A 23,068-nucleotide genomic window follows, 5' to 3' on the forward strand; every position below is an offset into this window, starting at 1 on the left:
ATCTGTCGCAGAGCCCGGGAATGGAGCGACCATTCGTGCGGCTGCAGAAGGCGGCTTAACTTGTCCGCCAGACAGTTGTGTTCGCCCTGGATATACACCGCAAGAAGAAAGATGTTGTGGTGGAACACCCAATTCCAAAGGCAAAGAGCTTCTTTGCAAAGAGACAGGGAACCTGTACCCCCCTGCTTGTTCACGTAATACATCACCACCTGGTTGTACGTGCGCACCAGGACCACCCGATCCAGAAGCAGATTTCGGAAGGCCACCAAGGCATTGTAAATGGCCCAAAGCTCCAGCACGTTGATGTGACAACGGCGGTCCGCACTCGACCAAAGGCCCTGTGTATGCAGCCCGTCGAGATGCGCCCCCCAAGCATACGCCGAAGAGTCCGTCGTGAGGACCTTGTGATGCAGAGGAGCGAGAAAGAGCAACCCTCTGGAAAGATTGGAAGAGCTGGTCCACCAACGGAGCGAGCGTTTCAAGGAGGGAGTCACCGCAATGCGATGAGAAACGGGATCCCGATCCTGCCGCCCTGAGAGGCCAGAGTCCACGAACGGTGTGACATGCAAGAGGACCATCATCTGCTTGGCCGAGACCGAAGTCCGCAGGGAAACCTGCTGGCTCAGCCGCACAAGCGCGGCCTGCCGAGGGGGAGGCAGGAATGACCTGAGGCAAACCGTGTCCAGCACGGCCCCCGATAAACTGAAGGGACTGAGAGGGGCACAACTGAGACTTGGGGAAGTTCACCTCGAACCCCAGACGCTGAAGGAAGGTAATAGTCTGACGGGTCGCTGAAATAACCCCTTCCTTGGTCGAGGTCTTGATCAACCAATCGTCAAGGTATGGGAAAACTTGAAGGCCCATCGACCACAGAGCCGCCGCCACCACCACGAGGCACTTCGTAAAGACTCACGCAGAGGAAGCAAGCCCGAACGGGAGGACCCTGTACTGCAGATGCAGGTCCCCAACCTGAAAGCGGAGGAATCGGCGACAGGCCGGATGAACTGGCAGTGAGTATAGGCCTCCTTCAGATCGAGGGAACACATCCAGTCGCCCTCGTTCAGCAACGGATACAAAACAGGAAGCGAGAGCATCTGGAACTTTTCCCGAACCAGGAACTTGTTCAGCTTCCGGAGGTCCAGAATAGGACAGAGGTCCCCGGTCTTTTTGGGGACCAGGAAGTACTGGGAGTAAAACCCCTGCCCCCGCTGAGAAGGGGAACCTCCTCCATAGCTCGAAGACGAAGAAGAGCCTGAGCCTCCAGAAGGAGCAAGGGAAGCTGTGCTCGATTCGAAAGAGGATTGTCCAGAGGCAACTCCCGGAAGTTCAGCGAATACCCCTCTCCAACAACGGTGAGGACCCACGCGTCCAAAGTGATGCAGGTCCAGGCCAGGTAGAACGCCCGGAGACGGCCCCTGATAGGAAGAGGGGCGATTTTCGAAGCGGAGGGGGCCCGCCACCATCCGCTCAGCCAGTCAAAAAGACGGCGCGGGCTTAGACACAGCAGGGGTCTGAGGCTTAGGGGGAGCCCGTTGCTGCTGCTGGCGTCGAGGAGGCAGACGAGAGAAGGCAGGTGTAGACTTTTGCGGGTACCGCCAGGGTGGCAGCCAATACGCCTTCTAAGGAGTGGGCTTCGGCTTAGGGCGCACCGAGGACGTAAAGGACCACTCGTGCTCCGAGAGGTGCTTAGTGGCCGCCTCAATCGAGTCGTCAAAGAGCTTGTTCCCCACATAGGGGAGATTCGCTAAGCGGTCCTGAAGGTTGGGGTCCATATCAACAATGCGAAGCCACGCCAAACAGCACATGGCGACCGCAAAGGCGGAGACCCGAGAGGAAAGCTCAAAGGCATCGTAAACGGCATGGAACAAATGCAGACGAAGCTTTTGACTTCCGTGATTTTGGACTTCGACATCTGGGGGCTCCCGGTTTGCCGTGGCCACCTGGCCTCTACTCGGCCGCGGCCGGTTTCTTCCCTCTATGTCCCGGCCTCTTCCCGGGTTTAAAAAGTGCACCCAGTGCGGTCGGCTGTTGTCTATCACCGACCCGCATCGGTGGTGTATCCTGTGCCAGGGGGCTGACCATCCGACTGACGCTTGCCCCAGGTGTGCTACTTTTCAGTGTGCAAACATTAAACAGTGTGTGCTAAATCCATTAGCACACCTTAGTAAAATTAGTCCTAAATATGCACAAGTACACATATGCATTAGTACTTTATAAAGGACAGTAACAGCAAACCAAAACTAAAAATGCTAGAGATAGGTTCACTAATGCAAGTCTCATCCAGACTCTCTACAATGAAAAAAAACCCTTCCTCATTATTGTACGTCGCACTGAAGAAGAAATTAGGTTCTTACCTGCTAAATTTTCTCTCTTTTTTTGTCCCTCCGGACCGGCACAGGTCTAGCAGGTGGAGACTGAAACATTGGAGGTGGAGTGTCATCAATAGATTTACAAAATGATCTCAAACTCTGGGACACCAAACCACACAGTGGGAGCCATTATCTTCAAATGGAGAGGAGAGCTGCTGGAAATTAGTGACCTTAAAAGGGTGGGCATTCCCTGTTGAGTATCGCTAGGAGAGATCATTTAAATACTAATGAGCTCATAGCAATGCATTTTTATAGGGTTCTCGGTGGCTGCTACTACGATCAGTAGCAGCCATGGAGAACCCTTTTGAGCATTGGCAGGAGAATTTCTTTGCAAGCGAGCCTGGTTAAAACCTTTTGTGCATCAGGGCCAAAGGCAGATGGAGGGATTTTAATTCACATCAGGAAATCCAAGATGGTCACCACGAAAGCTATTTTGGTGCTGAAAGAGTCCAGATAGGCTTTATATATAAAAACATAAATAATAAATATTGGGGAGGGGAAGAGGGGTTTATAGGAGGTGGGGGAGCTCAAATCTAGCCCCAGAAACCTTTTATAATGTTATTTTTAGACACACACACACATTGCCCCCCACCCCGATTTTACCCATAGACTGCAAAAGCTCTTAACTGCAACTGCAGCTGCCATCGAATTCCAGAAGTGCCCACAAATATAAACTCAGCTTTCCCTCCTTAAAGAATACAACTAATTTCCGTCGCTCCTTCACTTTTTTATTCACAAAGATATGGAATGAGCTTCCATCTGAGATTAGACTTCTCTCTCAATTAGCAACATTTCATAAAAAGTTAAAAACTCACCTGATTCAGAAGTCTTAAAAAAAAAAAAAAAAAATTATTTTCTGCAATTAATTAATGACCTTTTATCTGTCAATCACGATTACCTTTGTTACCATTCTTAATATCTGTAAACAGAGTCGAGCCCTTTAATGAGGGATGAATCAGTATATAAAACCAAAGGATTGGATTGAAGACTTCTGCCTCAGGCAAGCAACCAAACCAGATGCTTGCTTCTTCAGGCTGCTAGCCAGATCTGCAAAGGTAGGCGTCCATAGGTGATGGAAATCACATAGCCAGCTCCAGCCCTCAGGGCCAATGCAGGACCATACAGCCTGTGCTTGAGTCCCGGAAAAAGTTTCCTGGGCGAGCTAACTACTTGGGGAACAGTCCTCAAAACATCCTTAACAATTAGAGCAGTCTAGCTAGGCAGGTACCCAGAGACCAGAGAAGCCTGCTAGCAACAGACTTCTTCAATGAATGCCTATGTCTTCTTGCAGTCAGAGCTGTTGCAGGAGTACTGGAAATCTCTCTGCAGCACCAAAAGCCTCGAAAATTGGTAACAAAGCCCCAAAAATAAAAAAAGAGCAGATCAGATACCTTGCAGATGGGAAAAATTGAGGGATTACAGCACAGTCCACTGAAGGAGGCAGAGCCAAAGAAAATGACTGATGCCTTCTGCAAAAACATACACTTCGAGGGAGATTACCCAGGTGTTCAGGACCTCTACACCTGTTGCACTGGAATTAGTGTTTAGGATGACTCGGCAAGTCTCACCTGTACTTCTACCATCCAGTCCACAAGGACGGAACGCATTGTTTTACTGATGTCCTTCTGCTTCTCCTCCATGTAATCTGGAATCAAAAACTTCTCCTGCAATTAAAAAGAGGGAAGAATAAATATGAGCAGTTAACACATCACATCTATATTGTGTTCTTGTTTCCAGAAATTTTAAAAAAGGGATACGAAGCTTCTAAAGCATGTGGATGTTTTGGGTTTTTTTCTTTTTTGTAAAGCATTCTATAAAAAGAGATTAGGTTCTTTAAACTGATAATATCTTTTCCAATAGATAGGGATGGGATGGTGAATACCTGCTCACAAGCATTCTGCAGATGTTAATCACAGCTTTTCAGCTCCTCCTGATCTCTGCTCCCCCTTCAGTTTGTACCAAAGCTGGCGACAGCCAGAACACAGGAGAAAGAGGGGTATGGGGAATTCCCCGAAATTAGAAGCCCCATACCCCTCCTTCTCAGATGAATTTTAAAACCATGAATGAACAGTAATGTAGTTAAAACACACACACACACATATATACACACTTCATAATCCTATAGTCTGACAACAGCCTTATCTTCAGCAACAAAATAAGATTTAAGTCAAATTAATTGCCAAATTATAGAAGCTAGTTAACAAGAACAAATTTTGGAAATGATGTTCATTACTGATGTCTTGCGGAAGATTATTCCATAAAAACTGAGGTAAAAATAAAAATGCAGATTTATGAGTTGCTTCATAGTGAGCCATTTTTGGTGAAAGTACCACTAACCTGTGTGCATCTAACGACCATAATGCACGTGATGGAATCTACAAAATAAAATAGCTGCCAAATACAACGGAGCTGCCCAATATAAAGCTTTATAGGGTCAAAGATATTATCAAGGTAAGAACCTAATCTTTTTCCAGTGCAATAGGGATTGACTGCTTAGTTAAGTCCCTATCATTCATCATACCCCAAACTCTAGGGTGGGAGGGATGAGCCTGCACGTAGTATTAAGGAACCCAACAGCAGCATCCCCCTATGCTGCTATGTCCACCCTGTAGAATTTAGTGAAAGTATGAAGGCAGACCAGGTCTACAAATCTCCTCAGGAGGAATTTCCCATGCTTCTGCCAAAGATAGAAACAGAGAAACATGATGGCAAATAAAGGCCAAATGACCCATCTAGTCTGCCCATCCACATTCTCTCTTTCTCTAAGAAATCCCACGTGATTATCCCATGCCTTCTTGAATTCAGACTGACAGTTTCTGTCTCCACCACTTCTTCTGGGAGACTATTCCACGCATCTGTAAAAAAGTATTTCCTTAGATTACTCTGAAGCTCTATCACCTCTTAACTTCATCCTATGCCCTCTCATTTCAGTGCTTCCTTTCAAATGAGAGACTTGACTCATGTTTAAATACCTACGTAATGTAAATGCACATCTATCATATTTCCCTTCTCCCCCCTTTCCTCTATAGAATACATATTGAGATCTTTAAGTTTGTCCCCATATGCCTTATAATGAATACGCACCATTTTAGTAGCCTTCCTCTGGACCGACTCCATCCTTTTTATATCTTTTTGAAGAAGATGTGGTCTCCAGAATTGTACACAATATTGTAAATGAGGTCTCCTTTTTCCTACTAGCCAAACCTCTTCCTATGCACCCTAGCAACCTTTTAGCTTTCGCCATCACCTTTTCAACCTCTTGTTGAATGTGCCTTCAACGAGATAGGCTGCTGTTTGCAGCAACCAATGTAGGCAAAGTATATAGCTCTACAAATTCATCTAGACATAGTAACCTTGGACACGGGTCTGCCTCGTCCCACGTGATTTGTTAACACAAAAAGATGATCAGAGCAACAAAAACTAATTGATCACCTGTAGGTAATGCAATAGGACTCTAGAGGTCCAAAACCTTTAAGGCCTTTTTTTCTTTAACCCTGTGGGGTGAAATGCTGGCAGTCACAACTTCTTGGTCGACGAGAAACGCAAAAACAACTTTCAGCAAAATGGAGGGAATCGTCCACAAAGTCACTCCTGCTTTTGTGAACCAGAGAAATGTTGCTTTGAACGACAGGGCCTGCAAAATTAATTGCCATCAAGAAGACTGCTTTAACTGTCAGATCCATGAGGGAAGCTTCCTGTAAGGGCTCATACAGGACTCTGCTGAGTTCCTGTTAGGAAATGGTTCATGAATCGGAGGCTATAGTCTCAGGTCACCCTTCAGGAACCTATGTTCGGGTGGGCCGCTAGTGAAGCTCTCTTCTCTTGGCCCTGGAAACAGAACAGTCCATTTACTTGAACTCTAAAGGATTCCACTGCCATTCCTTTGTTGTCAAGGCCCTTTTGCAGGAACGTCAGTATAGACGAGATGGGGGCACTGCCCGGTTCCATCTGTTCTTTGCTACAGCAGCACTTAAACGTCTCCCACACCTTAGTATATACTGAAACTGTCATCAGATGCTAAAAGTAGAGTACCAAAGACTACTTCCGAGTATCCATTTTGGATTAGCGATGCGCGCTCAAGAGCAATGCTGTAAGACCAAATCAACCCGGACCTTCTAGGGCAATCAGCTCCTGCAAGTGTAAATCTGGATGTACTTCTTGGAGTGAGATGTCACTCCTTTTGTAGGCATACAAGATCCACGTACCACAGATGCCTGGGCATCTGATTCTACTACTGTTCACGTATGATGAGCTATGCAGCAAATCACCCAGTCTATCAAGGGCCAAGGGATGTTCAACCGTCCAGTATCTAGCCATGGCTGAATCATGGCATCTAGCCATGCACTTCCAGGCTCATATCTGTGAGAACCAATTCACCTTCTTGTTATTTGCAGATGCCATGAGGCCGAATGTCAGGTGACCAAATCTTCTCACAATAGCCTGGAATGCTTTCAGAGACAATGCTCACTCTCCTGGGTCCAATGTGTCTGCTGAGGTAATCCGCTTGAACACTGTCCACTCCGGCTAAGTGTGCCACAGAGTGCCTGCAGGTGTATGAAGGGACACGTCTTGTAGCTTTCCATAGAATGTGTTTTGAAGCTGTAAGAAAACCAGGCCCTATTTGTTTTTCCTTCTCTGTAATAATGTAAGGACATCTATGTTTGAAAAGATGTGTGTTCTTATGCTATGTTTAATCCAGACATTGTTTGCCTTTTCTTGCCGAAATATTATAAGGCTATTTTATTATGTAGTTTTCCTTAAGTTGTGTTTGAAGTTGTAAATCCAGATTGTTTGCCTTCTCTTGCTGATATACTACAAGGCCACTGTATGTTTGAGAGATGTGTTTTCTTAATCTGTTGTAAAGTGAATCTAATTGTTTTCTTAGCTGTATTTGTAAGAAAATTTAGATAAAGCTCTGCTGGCCAAAGCACCTCTAGACTTTGGTTTTAGATAAGTAAAGGATTTGTTATTTCTTTTAAAGTTGCATGTGATCTGTGTCCACATATGGTTTGCATTTACGTCATATGTTGACGACCCTTACCCATGTAAAATGATATAAAAGGAGGTACAGAATATTCAATAAAGCGGACATGTTTGAGAGATAATAGGTGTCTGTTTTCTCTTAGATATTGTCCCCGGATGCATCTGCTTGTCAAATGACAGAGTGTATACGGCCATAATCGGGCCTTATCAGTGTATATCTGCCCAACAGAACACCTTTGCTTCCTGTCTGAGAGCAGTTCTCCTGGTGCCTTCCTGCCTGTTGACATAAGCCACTACCATGGCATTGAAGGAGAAAACCCCAACAGCTTTGCCCTCCAGCAAAGACTGCAGTCGGAGCAGTATCTTCTGAACTGCTTGGAATTCCAATCTGTCAGTATACCACTTCCGTTGAGATGGATACCACTGGCCTTGTACTGGGTGACCCCTGCAAAGATCCCCCCAGCTGAACAAGCTGGCATCTGTTGTCAAGGTGAGAAGTGGGTTCCCCTTCGCCAAAGACGGTGGACAAGAGCCACCATCTCATGCTGTGATTGGCTGTCACTGTCCAGGGGCGTAGAACTTGAAGGCAGAGAGTCTCCGATTTGACCAGCAAAAAAGCAATGTGCCTTTTTCCAGGGCACCACCACCAGGGCACCATTAATCCAAGGACCTGAAGGTAACTTCATGCTGTAAGCTCCTGCTTAATCAACAGGTCTGTAATTTGCCCATGAAGCTTCTGTTTGCATGCTTCTGGAAGAAAGACTGCATTGTGTCATATTGAAGAAGACCCCCAGATATTCCAGGAACTGATTTGGAACCAAGTGGCTCTTTCGAAATCCATCCCAGACATTACAGGAGCAAAGATGCAGAAGAGATATGTTTACCAGAACAGTATTCAAATGAGGTCCTGAAAAACAATTCAAGGGCTATATGCACCAGTTAGTGTCCATTTCCCTGGCAGCCTCATGTTGGCACAAATGGCACACTTACCTCCCGTTCCTTCATGTAGCTGAATATCTCCACGGCATATTCTGCACTGGCAAAAGGGTCATTGAGGTTCTCCTTGTCAATATCATTGATCTCTAGTGCTGGCTGAAAAAAAAGAGAACTAAGTTTAAAAAGAGTTCTATCCATCTCTTTAGAGAGAGAGCATGCAGCCACAGTACCTCTGGAGGTGCTTTTTCCTCTTCAACTGGGCGACCCCTCTGCACAGGTTTAACCTTTGTTCCTCCTGTCACATCTTCCACAGAGGGCTTATTCTGCAACCTGGAAGGGATGGAGGTGGGAAGAATCAGAAGAACACTGACTAATGCAAGCTGTGGGGCTTTAGAAATCCTCCTCCATTCACCCAGATTAGTTACTTTGGCTAGGGGAGGGGTATAACAGACTCCAGTAGTTATCTACCAGGCCCCTAACCAATGGTAACTTCAGAATGGTACTTTTTCCAGTATCCAATTATTAGGTCCCTGCTACAGACCCAAAAAGCAGGGCTGTGGAGTCTGTATAAACCTTTGACTCAGACTCTATTCTACTACTGTCCAACTAGCTCCAACTCCAGCTGATACTAGGCTTTTATATTTACAAGTACATCCAGAACAAAAAAAAATAATTACTAATATTTGCAAAATATATACAAATTATTTATTAAAATTTACCATATTGGAAGATTAGGGTCTTACCTGGATAATAATCTTTCTTACCTGGATAATCTTCTCTCTTAATACACATAGGAGTCTGTACTGTAGGTGAATATCCTCTGGTCACAAATTGTTACAGAAGGATGTCAATCACATCTTTCAGCTCCTCCTCCTTCACCAGTGGGCAAAACTGAAAGGAGTAATTGTAAAAGTGGCAAACCTTTTTGTGAGGCAAGTAAGTAAAAGTAAGATGAAAAGAAGGCCACTTTGGTTCTCAAAAGTAGTAGCTGAGAAAGTAATGAATAAAAGGTTAACTTTCATAAATTACAAAAGATCATAGAAAGAGGAAGACAGGCAAAAATGTCTGAAAAGTTAAGAAAGGCTGGTCTTGTAGTAAGGAAAGCAAAGATGCAAATGGAAGAAAAAAAATAGCCAACATGGTAAAACGGGAGTTTGTGTTTTGTTTTTTTCAAAACGGGGAGACAAGACATTTTTTAGATATATTAGTGATAGGAAGAAGTACAAAAGTGGCATTGTGAGACTCAAAGTTGATGGGGAGAAATGTGTAGAAGCTGACAAAGAAAAAGCTGAATTGCTTAACAAATATTTCTGTTCTGTGCTCATGGCTGAAGCGCCGGGAGCGGGACCACAGAAGACAAGCCTGAATAGGGATGGAGGAGTGGTAGACCCTGATCGATTTTCAGAGGGTTGTGTTCTTGAGGAGCTAGCTAAAATAAAAGTAGACAAACAATGGAACCAGATGATGTACATCCGAGGGTGCTGAAGGAACTGAGGGAAGTTCTGGTGGCTCCGCTGACTGACCTTTTCAATGAGTCTCTAGAGTCAGGAGTGGTACCAGAAGACTGGAGGGGCCGATGTGGTCCCTCTCTACAAATGTGAAAGTAAGGAAGAAGGAGAAATTAGGTTCTAACCTGCTCATTTTCTTTTAGACTCTCCAGGCCGGCAAAGTTCACTCATGGGTAACAGCTCACCATGACCAACAGGTGGAGACTGAGAGTGAGAAAAAACTTTTGCCTGTAATACAAGTAGCTGTGCTTCCCCCTAATATAACCAGTCTGCTGAATAGCCAAGCAGAACTAAGAAGTACTAATATAAAACAGTTAACAACACTCCTAACAGGAGTAACAACTAACCTAGAACAAGACTATTGGAAATTGCATAGAAAAAAAACCCAACAGCAAAACGTCCCCACAGCTTGCCAGCTGAGCCAAAGCTGCTAGTGTTTTTTTTAATCTCCCTGACCCTGGAAAAATACTAGAACACGGAGGAAAAAATAAAAATCACACTCCACGTGAATCCCATAAGGACAAACAGTGGTAGTCTGGAGAATCTAAAAGAAAGAAAATTAATAGGTAAGAACCTAATTTTTTCTTCTTTAGCACCTCTCCAGACTGGCACAGTTCACTGATAGGAAGTACCAAAGCAGTATCCATCATGGGTGGGATTCCTAGTGGGCTGCTACCAGAACATGCTCACCGAATACCGCGTCCCAATGCGCCTGAACTAGAGAGTTGCGCGGGGACAGAAATCCCACCCGTCCCCGCCAAAGTCCCACCCGTCCCCACCCGCCCCGTGAGGAATCCCACCCGTCCCCACGAGGAATCCACCCGTCCCTGCGAGGAATCCCCTCCGTCCCCACCCGTCCCCGTGAGGAATCCCCTCCGTCCCCACCCGTCCCCGCGAGGAATCCCCTCCGTCCCCACCCGTCCCTATAAACTTCAGAAATAGTTATTTCATTTAATTATGCTACAGAATTAAAGGCTCTGGTAGAAACCCATTTACAAATAAGTAAAAAGACTATTAATTTGGAAATATTAATTGGGAAGAATACATACTTTGTAAACGGGTTTCTACCAGAGCCTCTTTTGTTTATAAATTTTTATCAACACAACTAATATACTACTTTATCCTGAAGCAAAAAAAAAAAAAAAAAATAGAATTCTTTTTCTACCTTTGTTGCCTGGTTTCTGCTTTCCTCATGTTCTCATTCAGTTCCTTCCATCCACTGTCTCTCTTCCTAACTGCGTCTTCCATTTGCTCTGTTACTATACCTCTCCCTTTCTCCCCCCTTCCAAATTGGTCTGGCACCCATCTTCTTCCCTCTGCTCCCCCCATAGTCTGCCATCTCTGTCTTCTTCCCTGCCAGCGTCTTCTCCCCACTCTCTCTTCCCCATTTCCTTTCAGCGTCCTTCTCTACCCCTTTGTCTTCCCCAGTGCTTTCAGCGTCCTTCTCCCCCCTCCTTCTCTCCCCACCCCGGGTGCAGCACTGCCGGCCAGGTCCTCTTACTTTTGTGGCACTTCCCCGACCAACCGACCGACAACAGCCCCGGTCTGACAAACCTTCAGCTGCTGTAAGAAGGTAATTTAGATTCGTGGTTAAGGGCAGGGAGGTTTGTCGGACCGGGGCTGTTGTCGGTCGGTCGGGGAAGCGCCACAAAAGTAAGGGGACCTGGCCGGCTGTGCTGCACCGGGGCGGACCGCCCCCCCCTCCCTTGGTAGCCACTCGAGCCATGAGGCTGCTCTACTCTCCCTCTCCATACCTGCCCTGCCTTCAGCACAGAGCCGAATGGAAGTCTTCCCGACGTCAGCGCTGACGTCGGAGGGAGGGAGGGCTTTGTTTAAGCCCTCCCTTCCCTTCGACGTCAGCGCTGACGTCGGGAAGACTTCCGTTCGGCTCTGTGCTGAAGGCAGGGCAGGTAGGGAGAAAAGCCGCGCGACTTAGTACATCCAGCCCCGCAGGAACCCCGCGACCCTCTGAGGCGTCCCCATGGGATCCCCGCGACCCTAGGGGGCGTCCCCACGGGATCCCCGTGACCCGAAGGGGGAACCCGCAGGATGCCCGCGGGATTCCCGTCGTCCCCGTTCCCATGCAGCTCTCTAGCCTGAACATCCACATGGCAGTGTCGCACAAAGGAATGCAGAGAAGACCAAACCGTCAGATCGAGAGGTCAGGAATTCCCCCAGCTGAATCGCTCAAATGACAGATCTGTGTCTCCATGCGAAAAGATGGAACTTGGAGAGCCCTGTTGACCCCCTTCAGATCCAAAATAGGCTGAAAACACCATCCCCTCTTTTTTGGGCACCACGAAGTAAATAGAATACCAGCCAATGCAACACTCCTGAGGAGGCACTGGAACTACCGCTTTGAGATCAAGCAGCCTTTGAAGCATCTGGCGAAAGACCTGCTTCTTCCATGTCGCCCAACAAGGAGAAACGAGAAAGTGACCTGGGAAGGAGCGGAAAAACTCTAGAGCATAACCGTCCCAAATCACCTCCAGGACCCACTGATCCTTTATGATCTCAGCCCATCCATGGTAAAACTCCCATAACTGGGCGCCCACTTGCACCAGGGGAGGCGCCAGCAAGAAGTCATTGGGCGGGGTGGGGGAACCGGCGGAAGGATCTCACACACACACACCCCCGACGGGCAGGAAAGGAAGCTGCCCCTCGACCAGGGTGATATCTGCAGAAACCACGCAAACGCCCCCGAGCAACACCACCCCACGCAGGTGGGCGGGCACGGTCTTCAGGAAGATGGAGCACCTTAGAGTCCATTAAGGTCTGAACCAACTTGTCCAAATCCTCACCAAACAAGACCCCCTAAAGGGAAATTTTGTCAGCTTAGCCTTATATGCCGCATCCGCTAACCAAGCCCAGAGCCACAGGGTACAACGAGTGGCCATCCCGGGAGCCATGGACTCGGCCAATGCCCGCAACAGATCATACATGGCATCTAAGAGATAAGAAAGCACCCATCTCAATTTTGGCTACTTCCTGTTCCACCAAAAACCAATCATCAGACTCCTGGTCAAGGACACTCTTGGCCCACTGAAAACAAGCCCGAGCTGCCTGGACCGCAAGGGCAGTGACATCAAAATTCTGCTTAAGATGAGACTCCAACCTATGCCCCTCTATATGCCATTTTGTGATGGCTGAAAACACCGCATCCACCACTAGCGACTTCAAGGTACCCTATCCACCCTCTGGGGTGGGATACAGGCAAGCCATAGAGCGCAAAAAATAAAGGGCGACTGGCACCTTCCACTGCACAAGCACAATATCCTGATGCATAGGAAAAGAGCAGGAGGCTGAGCAGATCCCCCAAAACAGGGGCTCCTTTGCATCTTCCTCGAAGTGCAACACCGAGGAAACCTGAATAATAAGCTCCTGGAGCTCTTCCCTCTGAAAGATGTGCACCACCGATGCATCCTCGCCAGCCTGCGAAACTGAGAAACCTTCACCAGCAGCATACGTTCCCTGAGAGGATCCAGGAGGTCCACCAAAGGGTTCAGGTTCTCATCAAGCAAAAAATGCTCCCCATACAAAAAATCATCCTCCCAAGAGACCCTTGGAATTTGGACGAAAAAGGAGGAGATGGGGGACAAAACCAGCACTGAGGGGGGGGGGGCCGAACCAGAGTGGACACAAAGATAAAACCCCCCTCAAAGACGGAAGCAGGACGCCCGGCCGCATGAAGATAATCCTTACACAAGGCTAAAACAGAATCAGGGGGAAAAACCCATGGCGGCCCAATAGGACTCACTGCCAAAGCAGTGGACCCAGCAGAAACCTGCCCCTGTCTCTCCAACATAGGGGGAAGGTCACCTGAGGCTGCAGATAAAAGGTGCTTCCAGCCAAAATCAGAACAAAGCCCGCCGAGAAAAACTCTCAAGGCCTGTAGTAGCTAAGAGGCCTGAACCGCCCCAGTCGCTAAAGCAGGCAAACTGGCAGCAGCTGTAAGGGGGTCCCTAAAAGCTTTGGCGGTAAGAGAAACCTTACTTCTCTGAACGTCGGCAGCTGAGGAAATTCCTGTGTGGGCAGTGAGGGAAGCCCAGTCTCCCCCGCTGTCAACTGACAGCACACTGCGAGCACAGGCCGACTGCATCAATCTCCCGTCTGGAGCACAATAAGCACTTTTTCCCTTTAAAAGTGCTCATTGCGCAATAGGCAAACTAGCAAAAACACAGCAAACATAATGGATTTTTAGACCGCAGAGCCGGGACATAGAGGGAGACAAGTGAAGAGAAATAGTGAGGGGCAGTTGTAGGAGTTTGAATTGTAGTCAGAAATGGATAAGAAGCCAATGAAGTGACTTCAGGAGAGGGGTAATGTGAGTATAGTGGCTCTCCTGGAATATAAGAAGCCATGTCTGGAGGTGGAATGTGAGAATTTATGCGGTAATCATAATCATATGCTGATTACCTCAGGAACAGTGTGTGAGCTCTTACTTCCTACTAAATGGGTGGTAGCAATTACATAGGTGTTAATTTATTTTAATGACCTCCCACTAACGGTGACAGCTGCAGTAAAAATTTAAAAAATAAAAATAAAAAACAGTCTTTTTTTTTAAATTCTTTATTCATTTTTGTATATAACAACAAGTGCATCAGATAAAATCATATGAACTTATAAATACACACTTGATTATCTTTCATGTAATACATTACATTACATTACGGATTTCTATTCCGCCTGTGCCTTGCGGTTCTAGGCGGATTACAATATAGAAAGTATCTGGGACATTCCAGTAGAATTACATTTCAGGATAGGAGTAAGTTACAGGAACAGTGAAGAGTTATGATATTACAATTTCGCAGAGTATATTACTTATTACAGAAGATAGTACATATAGCAGAAGATAATGCATTTTGCAGAGGTAATATATGTTAACTCGATCAGTTAAGTCGGGTGTAGTGTAGGAGAGGTACAGTACATTCTTGATCACAGACAAAGAGATAATATGGATGAGTGATTCCGAAGTCGTTGAATGGGAACTCATTGGGCGGTGGTTAGAGTGATGGGAGATATTTTTTGAACAGTAGTGTTTTTATTTCTTTGCGGAACTCTTTTATGTCTGTTGTTTTGGTCAGTAATTTAGAGATGTCAGAGTCTATTTTGGCTGCCTGTGTCCCCAGGAGGTTGTCATAGAGTTTCTTACGACAGGTACCGTTGAGTGGTGGATAGGTGAAGAGGTTCTGTGTTCTCCTTTTTCTTGGTGGGTGGTAGTAATGAAAACGGTTATTTAGGTAACTGGGTGCCGTGCCATGGGTTACTTTGAAAATGAGACAGTAGAGTTTGAATTGTGTTCTTGCTTTTATTGGTAGCCAGTGGGATTCTAGGTATGCATTGGTAATGTGGTCGTATTTGCTGAGTGAATATATGAGTCTGAGGGCTGTGTTCTGGATGGTCTGTAGTTTTTTTATTGTGTTGGTCGGGCAGGGTAAGTAGAGGCTGTTGCAATAGTCGACGATACTTAGTACCATGGATTGGACAATGATCCTGAATTGGTCTTTTTTAAAGAATTTTCTGATTTTTCTTAAATTTTGCATAGTGAAGAATGCTTTTTGGGTGATTTTTTGGATTTGTGTTTGCATTGTACAGCATCTGTCTAAGTGTATTCCAAGAATTTTGAGGGAGTTCTGTATAGGGTACTTGATTGAGTTTACTTCCAGTTCTGTTAGGGATGGTTTTTTGTCTCTCTCTAGTAATAAGAATTTGGTTTTGTCAGAGTTCAGCTTCAACTTGTGATCTATCATCCATTTATCCACTGTTTCCAATGTAGTTTTCAGGTGTTCTGTGGAGATTGGGTTATGTATGTCGAATGGAAGGAGGATGGTAATGTCGTCCGCGTAGCTGAGAGAAGTAATATTTTGGGCGTCTAGGACGGTGCCTAGGGAGGATATGAATAGGTTGAAAAGTGTGGGAGAGAGGGGAGAGCCTTGTGGTACTCCACATGGATTGGACCATGGTTCAGATAGAATGTCTTTAGATTTGACTCTGTATGTTCTATTTTTGAGGAAGCCTTTGAACCAGTTATGAACTTTACCTGAAATTCCTATTGCGTCTAATATTTGGAGGAGTATATCGTGGTCCACTAGATCGAATGCAGCTGATAAATCAAATTGGATGATTAGCAGTTTGTTTCCTTGGCTGAGGTGACTTCGAGCTATGTCTAGTAGAGATACCAGTAGAGTTTCGGTACTGTAGTTGGTTCTGAATCCGGATTGGGATGGGTGTAAGATATTGTGGGATTCAAGGTACGTGGACAGTTGTTGTGCGACTAGTCCTTCTATTATTTTGACGTATGTTGGGATAGAAGCGATTGGTCTGTAGTTTGATGGGCTGTTTGTTAGACCTTTGGGATCTTTCAGTATTGGCGTGATTATAATTTCTCCGAGGTCTGATGGGAACTGGCCTTCCCTGAGTGTGGTTTGTAGCCATAATGTGTAGCAAGCTTTGAAGTTGGTGGAAGCTGTTGCTAGTAGGTATGGTGGGCAGTTATTCAGATCACATGCTGATTTGCAATATTTTTTGTATAGCCTGTCCAATTCGGTCCATTGGGTTTTAGGGAAGTCGGTCCAGAACCTGTCTGCTGATATTGCTTCGGCTGTTGTGAGTTTTGTTAGGATCTTGTCTGTGTTGTATTGTGGGTTGTTGAATGTTGTTCTAATTGAGATGATTTTATTTTTGAAGTGGTCTGCTAATTGAGAGGCTGTAGGTGTTTGGTTTTCCTGGGTGGCTAGACATGGTTTAGTGTCGGTGAGGTTTCTTACTAGGTTGAACAGTTTTTTTGTGTCTGGTTTGTCGGTGCCTATGAGGTTAGAGTAGTAGTCTTTGCGTTTTTCCTTCAATTTGATTTTGTATTGCTTGAGTTGGATTTTCCATTCTATTTTGGTAATAACTTGTTTCTGTTTTGACCATGCCCTTTCTAGTTGTCTACATTTCCTTTTTAGTTGTAGGAGTTCGGTGTCAAACCATTTATCTGATTGTCTATGTATTTTGTTTTTTTCTCTTAGTGGTGCTAGTTTGTTCAAGGTCGATTCACTGAGAGACCGCCAGGTGTTTATGAATTCACTAGGGTTGCTGGAATCTATTTCTGGGTCCACTGCGCTCCAGAATGTGTTTGGTTCGATTTTCTGTCTAGTCTTGTAGCTTGTTTTGAGGGGAGTGGGTTTGTTTTTGGTATGTTCCCAGTTGATACATCAAATACAACATTCCAAACCATACTTATGTTCCACAATATCTTGAATATTATGTAATACACCTAATATCTAAACAATTATTATTAGAATAAAAAACCCTCCCATCCCCTCCTCTCCCATTACAGAAAATACCATCCCAAAATAGTAAAAATAGTGATATATTCATTTACCATATAAGATTAATAATACCCACCCACACTCCCTCTTATCCAATATCTTACTTTGGGAAAATGTTATCATTCATTACAAAAGTCTTTTAATGGTCCCCAAATCTTCTGAAAGTTACCAACATATACTTTCTGTGTTGCTATTGTGCGCTCCATTTTGTAAATGACATACAGAATTCCACCAAAAGTTGTAATTTAATCTATCATAATTTTTCTAATTGTATGTAATCTGATGACTGGCTACTCCAGTTAATATAAATAAAAGTTTATTATTATTTGATGAAATTGACTCTTTGCTCTCATTGTCATGCCAAATAAAATAGTATCATATGTCAAGTCTTAACATGCAGGAGAAACCTGTGCAATGGCGCGCGTTAAGGCCACTTTTTACTGCAGCTTAGTAGAAGGGACCCTTGGTCACTAAAAATGCTTTTCAGGAAAAAAAAAAAAAGATATAAACTGTTGAGAATTCAACTTTTCTTGCTAAACTTTTTCCCTGAAAATGTTTCATATGGAACAAATTCCTATTCCTGCCTGCTCCCCGATACCCAGAGGGTTATTACATAGGGGACCCCACAGCCTGCGCTCAAGCCTCTGATGAATCAGCAGATGAGCCATCTCCCAGGGGAATAGATCCCAAGCTCCTGAAGGGACACTAAAGCAGGCTGGCTCCACAGGTACTCAGAGATTGGACTGAGAGCAGCAATCTACCCACGTGGGACTGCATCCTTTCCCCAGTGAAGCCAGCCCAAGAAGGGACCTCTGAGCACCGAAGCCAAGCAGAAAATTCTAAGACAGATGGCAAAAATCCAAAAAATTAATAAAAGGAAGCAGAGCAAATCAGAACACACCTTCTGAGTTTGCATACAGAAAGAAAAACTGAAGAGGGAGCTATTCTCTATGCAGAAAGGGAGGAGTTCAGGGTTTTAAAGCAACACCCTTCAGATTCACAACTAATGGGAAGCAACAGCTACCGTACAGAATCCTATGTTTTCGGTACTGAAAATGGATTTTACAAAAATGACAAAATACATAAAGCTAACTATGCAGATAAACTACTGAAGGGGCAGCAGAGCCTTCTGGAGAAAGAGGAGAAGTTAAAAACTTGGAGTGGATTCCTTCTGCATAGCTCGCAATCATAGGGAGAATGACACACCTACTGCATTAGAAACAAGGTTAACACAAAGCCATCCTTATAAGTTTTATAATCAATTCCTTCATTACCAGAGGTTGCACTGATGCTCGGCCTTTAAAACAAACAAAAAAAACCCTCTTCTCCTTGATCCCCCCCCAAAATAAATTAAAAAGCCCCCAGAAAAAAAAGGTTTTCATAGTTTCTCACAATATATCACATCACATCTTAACAATTATTGAAAATTCACACTGGAGGTGACTTCAGCTTAGCTCAATTTGTTCTATTGTTATCATGTGTCTGCTGCCTTCTTGGGCTGTCAGCACCTCTTAGCCTGATAGACACTGAAGATGTCATGTGTGTCTAAAATAGATAAGGAAAAAGAGATATACTCACTTTTTCAGACTGGCCTCATCACTTTTGGCAACTACATTGGCAGTACAGCTTTTCTGAGGCCTCTTGGGACCGGCCTTCCCAGTATCTTTCTTCTTTCCTGGCTGCACAGCTGCATTCTTACGAGCCTGTCAACAAACATTCATAGGCAGTAAACCTTGGCCTATGAGAAAGCTGGTAGTACATTTGTTCCTAGAAGTCATTCAGTATCATTCATCATTCAAGGAAAAAATAGGTTCTTACATTGAGAATTTTGTTTGTAGTAGAAGGGATTCCAGAACGATAGGGTTATATACCCCTGGTCACAAAATTGATTGCAGAAGGATGTCAACTACATTTTTAAACTTTGTCTCCTTACCTGGTGAGTTACACTGCCACCTTCAGTTTGTATCAAAGCAGTTAATCACCACTATAACATAAGAAATCAAAAGAAAGGGAATGGGGAAGCCTCCAACAATACCATTTCTATTCTGTTTTGCAACAAAGTGAACAATTTTAACCCAAATAGTATAAATCTAGGTGGAACCAACAAACTACCTCTTCATATGCAATCAGCACCAACAACTCTGGAGCTCTTAAAGACTTATCAAATGCATCATTCCATTATTATTTAAAAAAAAAAAAATTATAATCCAGTACATGCTTATCCGATTGGCTAGAAGAGATCTCCATTTCCGGACCCACCAGATCTGTCCAAGACAGTAAACAGGTGAAGTAACCGACAGGGCGAGTTGTCTAGAATCCTTTGTCCTACTACTATAAAGAAAATTATTAAGTTAAGAACCTAACTTACCCTTATAGTGCAAAGGATTCCAAAACGATAGATGATATACTAAAGCAGTATCTTATGTCTAGGACAGGACAGATGAGCCTGCACATAAAACCGGAGGACCTAAACATGACGTCCTCTCGAGCTACTACGTACACTCTGTAGAACTTCGTAAAAGGTATGAAGAGTAGATCATGTAGCCACTCTACATATATCTCCTCGGGGAGAACCTCCCAAGACACTGCCCATGAAGAGGCCACACCTCTGTTAGAGTGCGCTCTCAGTGAAACCAGTGGCTGTTTGCCACAGTTAATGTACACCAATAAAATCGCCATACATATCTATCTAGAAAAAGACACTTTGAAAGCTGGTCTCCATCTAGCCTGACTAGAACAAAAAGATGGTTTGAGAGACTAAAGTCATTGCTCTTTTCCAAATAGCTCTTCTGACATCTAGCACATAAGAACATAAGATTTGCCGCTGCTGGGTCAGACCAGTGATCCATCGTCCCAGCAGTCCGCTCACGCAGCAGACCTTAGGTCAAAGACCAGTGCTCTATTTGAATTTAGCCTTACTTGCGTATGCTCTGTTCCAGTAGGAACTTATCCAACCTTGTCTTGAATCCCCGCAGGGTGCTTTCCCCCTATAACAGCCTTCGAAAGATCATTCCAGGTTTCTACCACTCTCTGAGTGAAGAAGAACTTCCTTAAGTTTGTACGGAATCTTTTCCCTTCTAACTTTAGCAAGTGCCCTCTCGATCTCTTCACCTTGGAGAGGGTGAACAGTCTCTCTTTCTCTACTAAGTCAATTCCCTTCAATATCTTGAATGTTTCGATCATGTCCCCTCTCAATCTTCTCTTTTCAAGGGATAGAACCCATAGACTGAAATGCTGGTAAACAAACCTCTTGGTTGACATGGAAGGCTGAAACAACCTTTGATAAGAAAGAAGGGACCATGCACAGGGAAATCCCCACTTCTGAGATCCTGCGAAACTGTTGTCTGTGCACGAGCTTGCAACTCTGAGACCCTTCTCGCAGAAACAATCACTGTTAGAAACATGATCTTTATTGTGAGATCCAACACTGATACCTGTTGAGGAAGCTCATATGGAGCCTTACCAAGTCCCTTTAGAACAATGTTAAGGTTCCACAAGAAAGGTTGCCATAAAGGCGGGCACAATCTGAGTGATCCCTTCAAAAATCTGGACACATCTGGTTAGGAAGCCAAAGAATTCTTTTCTACTCTGGCTCGAAAGCATGATAGACCTGCGACTTGTACTTTAAATGATCCCACCGACAGACCCTTTACTAGTCCAGCTTGTAGGAATGCCAGGACTGCCGAAATTGGAGCTTTAAAAGGGCTCCACATTATCATTGGCACACCACACTGAAAAGTCTTCCAGGCCCTCACATAGACCATGAATGTTGTAGGCTTCTCTGTTCTGAGTAGTGCAGAGATGACTACTTTCAAGAACAGTGGAACCTTGGTTTACGAGCATAATTCGTTCCAGAAGCATACTCGTAAACCAAAACACTTGTATATCAAAGCGAGTTTCCCCATAGGAACTAAGGGAAACTCGCTTGATACGTTCCCCTCCCCTGATGCCAGCAGTGCTGCTCCACCCCTCCCCCCCCCCCCGAGAACCGGCATCGCTCCCCCTCCCCCCAGCTCGAACCGGCACCCCCGCCCGAACAACTTCAAACTTACCCTCCGTCTGGCACCAGCACGCAGCCCACAGGACGTGCCAGTGCCACTTGAAGAAGTTCCTGCCTCTTGCTGGGCCTTGAGCATCTGCGCATGCTCAAGGCCTTCTAGTTTTCACTTTCGCTGAGATTCTCAAATACAAAATAATAATAAAAGAATAAACCCATCCTAAACTTACTTTTATTTTTTTTTTTGGGTGTGGGGGGGTGTTTCTCTTTTTTTCTTGTTTTTTTGTGTGTATCTCAGTACAGATGTGGTTAAGATCAATGAAGATTAGCTTTTAAGAGAATCAAATCAGTTTCAGCTCACTTTGTTATTCAGTTCCATTAGATTCCTGAATGTATACATCTTTATTTATTTTATGAATGAGATGTTTTTTCCTTTAAGGAATACATTTAATAATGCTTCTTTATTGTTTGATTGAGCGCATTAAGCAAGGTCTCTTTAAAAGGAATATTATGGACCTTTAACTACATGAACGCTCTTTTCAATTTGTGACATTTCTAAGCAAGAGGGAGATAACATCAAGTTTATTAGTTAAAAAAGAGGGGGGATTTACATTTCCTTTAAAATTTCTTAAGAAGTTAAAGTTAAGCATTATGGCAATAACAGAACAAGATTTAAATACCTTGTTCGTTACGTTGACACTAGCAGCGTCAATGATGTTAAAAACGTGCATGCACTGGCGTTTTTTCAAAGAAATGAACCTTCATTGAATGGTGTGCACGCTGGCGTCATTGCAGTGAGTTTCCACAAAAAGCACAGTTACTTACAGGTGTTATCCAGGGACAGCAGGCAGATATTCTCAACATGTGGGTGATGTCACCGACTGAGCCCCCTAGCGGACGTTTTCGCAAGCAGACTTGTTTGAAGACCTTCAAGCTTGCAATTGGCCCGCACGTGCCCCTCCCGCCCGACCTAGGGCATGCGTCTCCTCAGCATGGCCTCAGTTCAGATAGCTAGCAAAGAAGCCAACCACTGGGAGGTGAGTAGGTTGCGAGAATATCTGCCTGCTGTCCCTGGATAACACATGTTACGGTAAGTAACTGTGCTTTATCCCAGGACAAGCAGGCAGCATATTCTCAACATGTGGGAGACCTCCAAGCTAACCAGAATAGGATGGAGGGAGAGTTGGCATTTTAAGAGAACAGATTTTGCAAAACAGACTGGCCAAAATGGCCATCACGCCTGAAGAAAGTATCCAGACAGCAGTGCGAGGTAAACGTATGAACCGAGGACCAAGTGGCAGCCTTACAGATTTCTTCAAGCGGAGTTGAGCGGAGGAAAGCAACAGACGCCGCCATCGATCTGACCCTGTGGCCTGTGACTCGACCCAGCAGGGAGAGACCAGCCTGAGCGTAACAGAAAGAGATACAAGTGGCCAACCAGTTAGAAATGGTCCGCTTAGAAACAGAGTGACCCAAGCGATTCGGATCGAAAGAGAGGAACAGCTGGGGAGCAGAACAATGAGGAGCAGTGCGCTTCAAGTAGAAGGCCAGCGCACGCTTACAATCAAGAGAATGCAGAGCCACTTCTCCAGGGTGAGAATGGGGCTTCGGAAAAAACACAGGAAGAACAATGGATTGGTTGATGTGAAACTCAGAAACAACCTTAGGATGAGTACGGAGAACCACCTTATCATGATGGAAGACAGTGAAAGGGGGGTCCGCAACCAAGGCTTGAAGCTCACTGACCCGACGGGCAGAAGTGAGAGCAATGAGAAACACAACCTTTCAAGTAAGAAACTTCAAGGGAGCCCACACTAGCAGCTTGAATGGGGGCTACATCAAGCGAGTAAGGACCACGTTAAGATCCCAAACCACCGGAGAAGGTTTAAGGGGCGGATGAACGTGGAAAAGACCTTTCATGAAACCACAGGATGAACAGAGATAGGCTTCCCGTCAATCGGC

The 23,068-nt window shown here is 45.0% G+C and overlaps 1 protein-coding gene across 7 annotated transcripts in view; it reads right to left on the bottom strand.

Moving 5' to 3' along the window:
• The window catches only part of CCNB3 (cyclin B3), a 152,823-nt gene that overhangs the window by 49,256 nt on the left and 80,499 nt on the right, over positions 1-23,068 (bottom strand). For all 7 annotated transcript variants that reach the window (XM_033946040.1, XM_033946037.1, XM_033946039.1 and 4 more), the window contains 4 exons: positions 18,688-18,812; positions 8,519-8,618; positions 8,343-8,444; positions 3,938-4,033 (listed from right to left, as the gene is read on the bottom strand). In XM_033946040.1, the coding sequence (XP_033801931.1) occupies positions 3,938-4,033; positions 8,343-8,444; positions 8,519-8,618; positions 18,688-18,812 (423 nt within the window). The remainder of the gene's footprint in view (positions 1-3,937; positions 4,034-8,342; positions 8,445-8,518; positions 8,619-18,687; positions 18,813-23,068) is intronic.

This window comes from Geotrypetes seraphini, chromosome 5 (genome assembly GCF_902459505.1).
Source record: "Geotrypetes seraphini chromosome 5, aGeoSer1.1, whole genome shotgun sequence".
Lineage (NCBI taxonomy): Eukaryota > Metazoa > Chordata > Amphibia > Gymnophiona > Dermophiidae > Geotrypetes > Geotrypetes seraphini.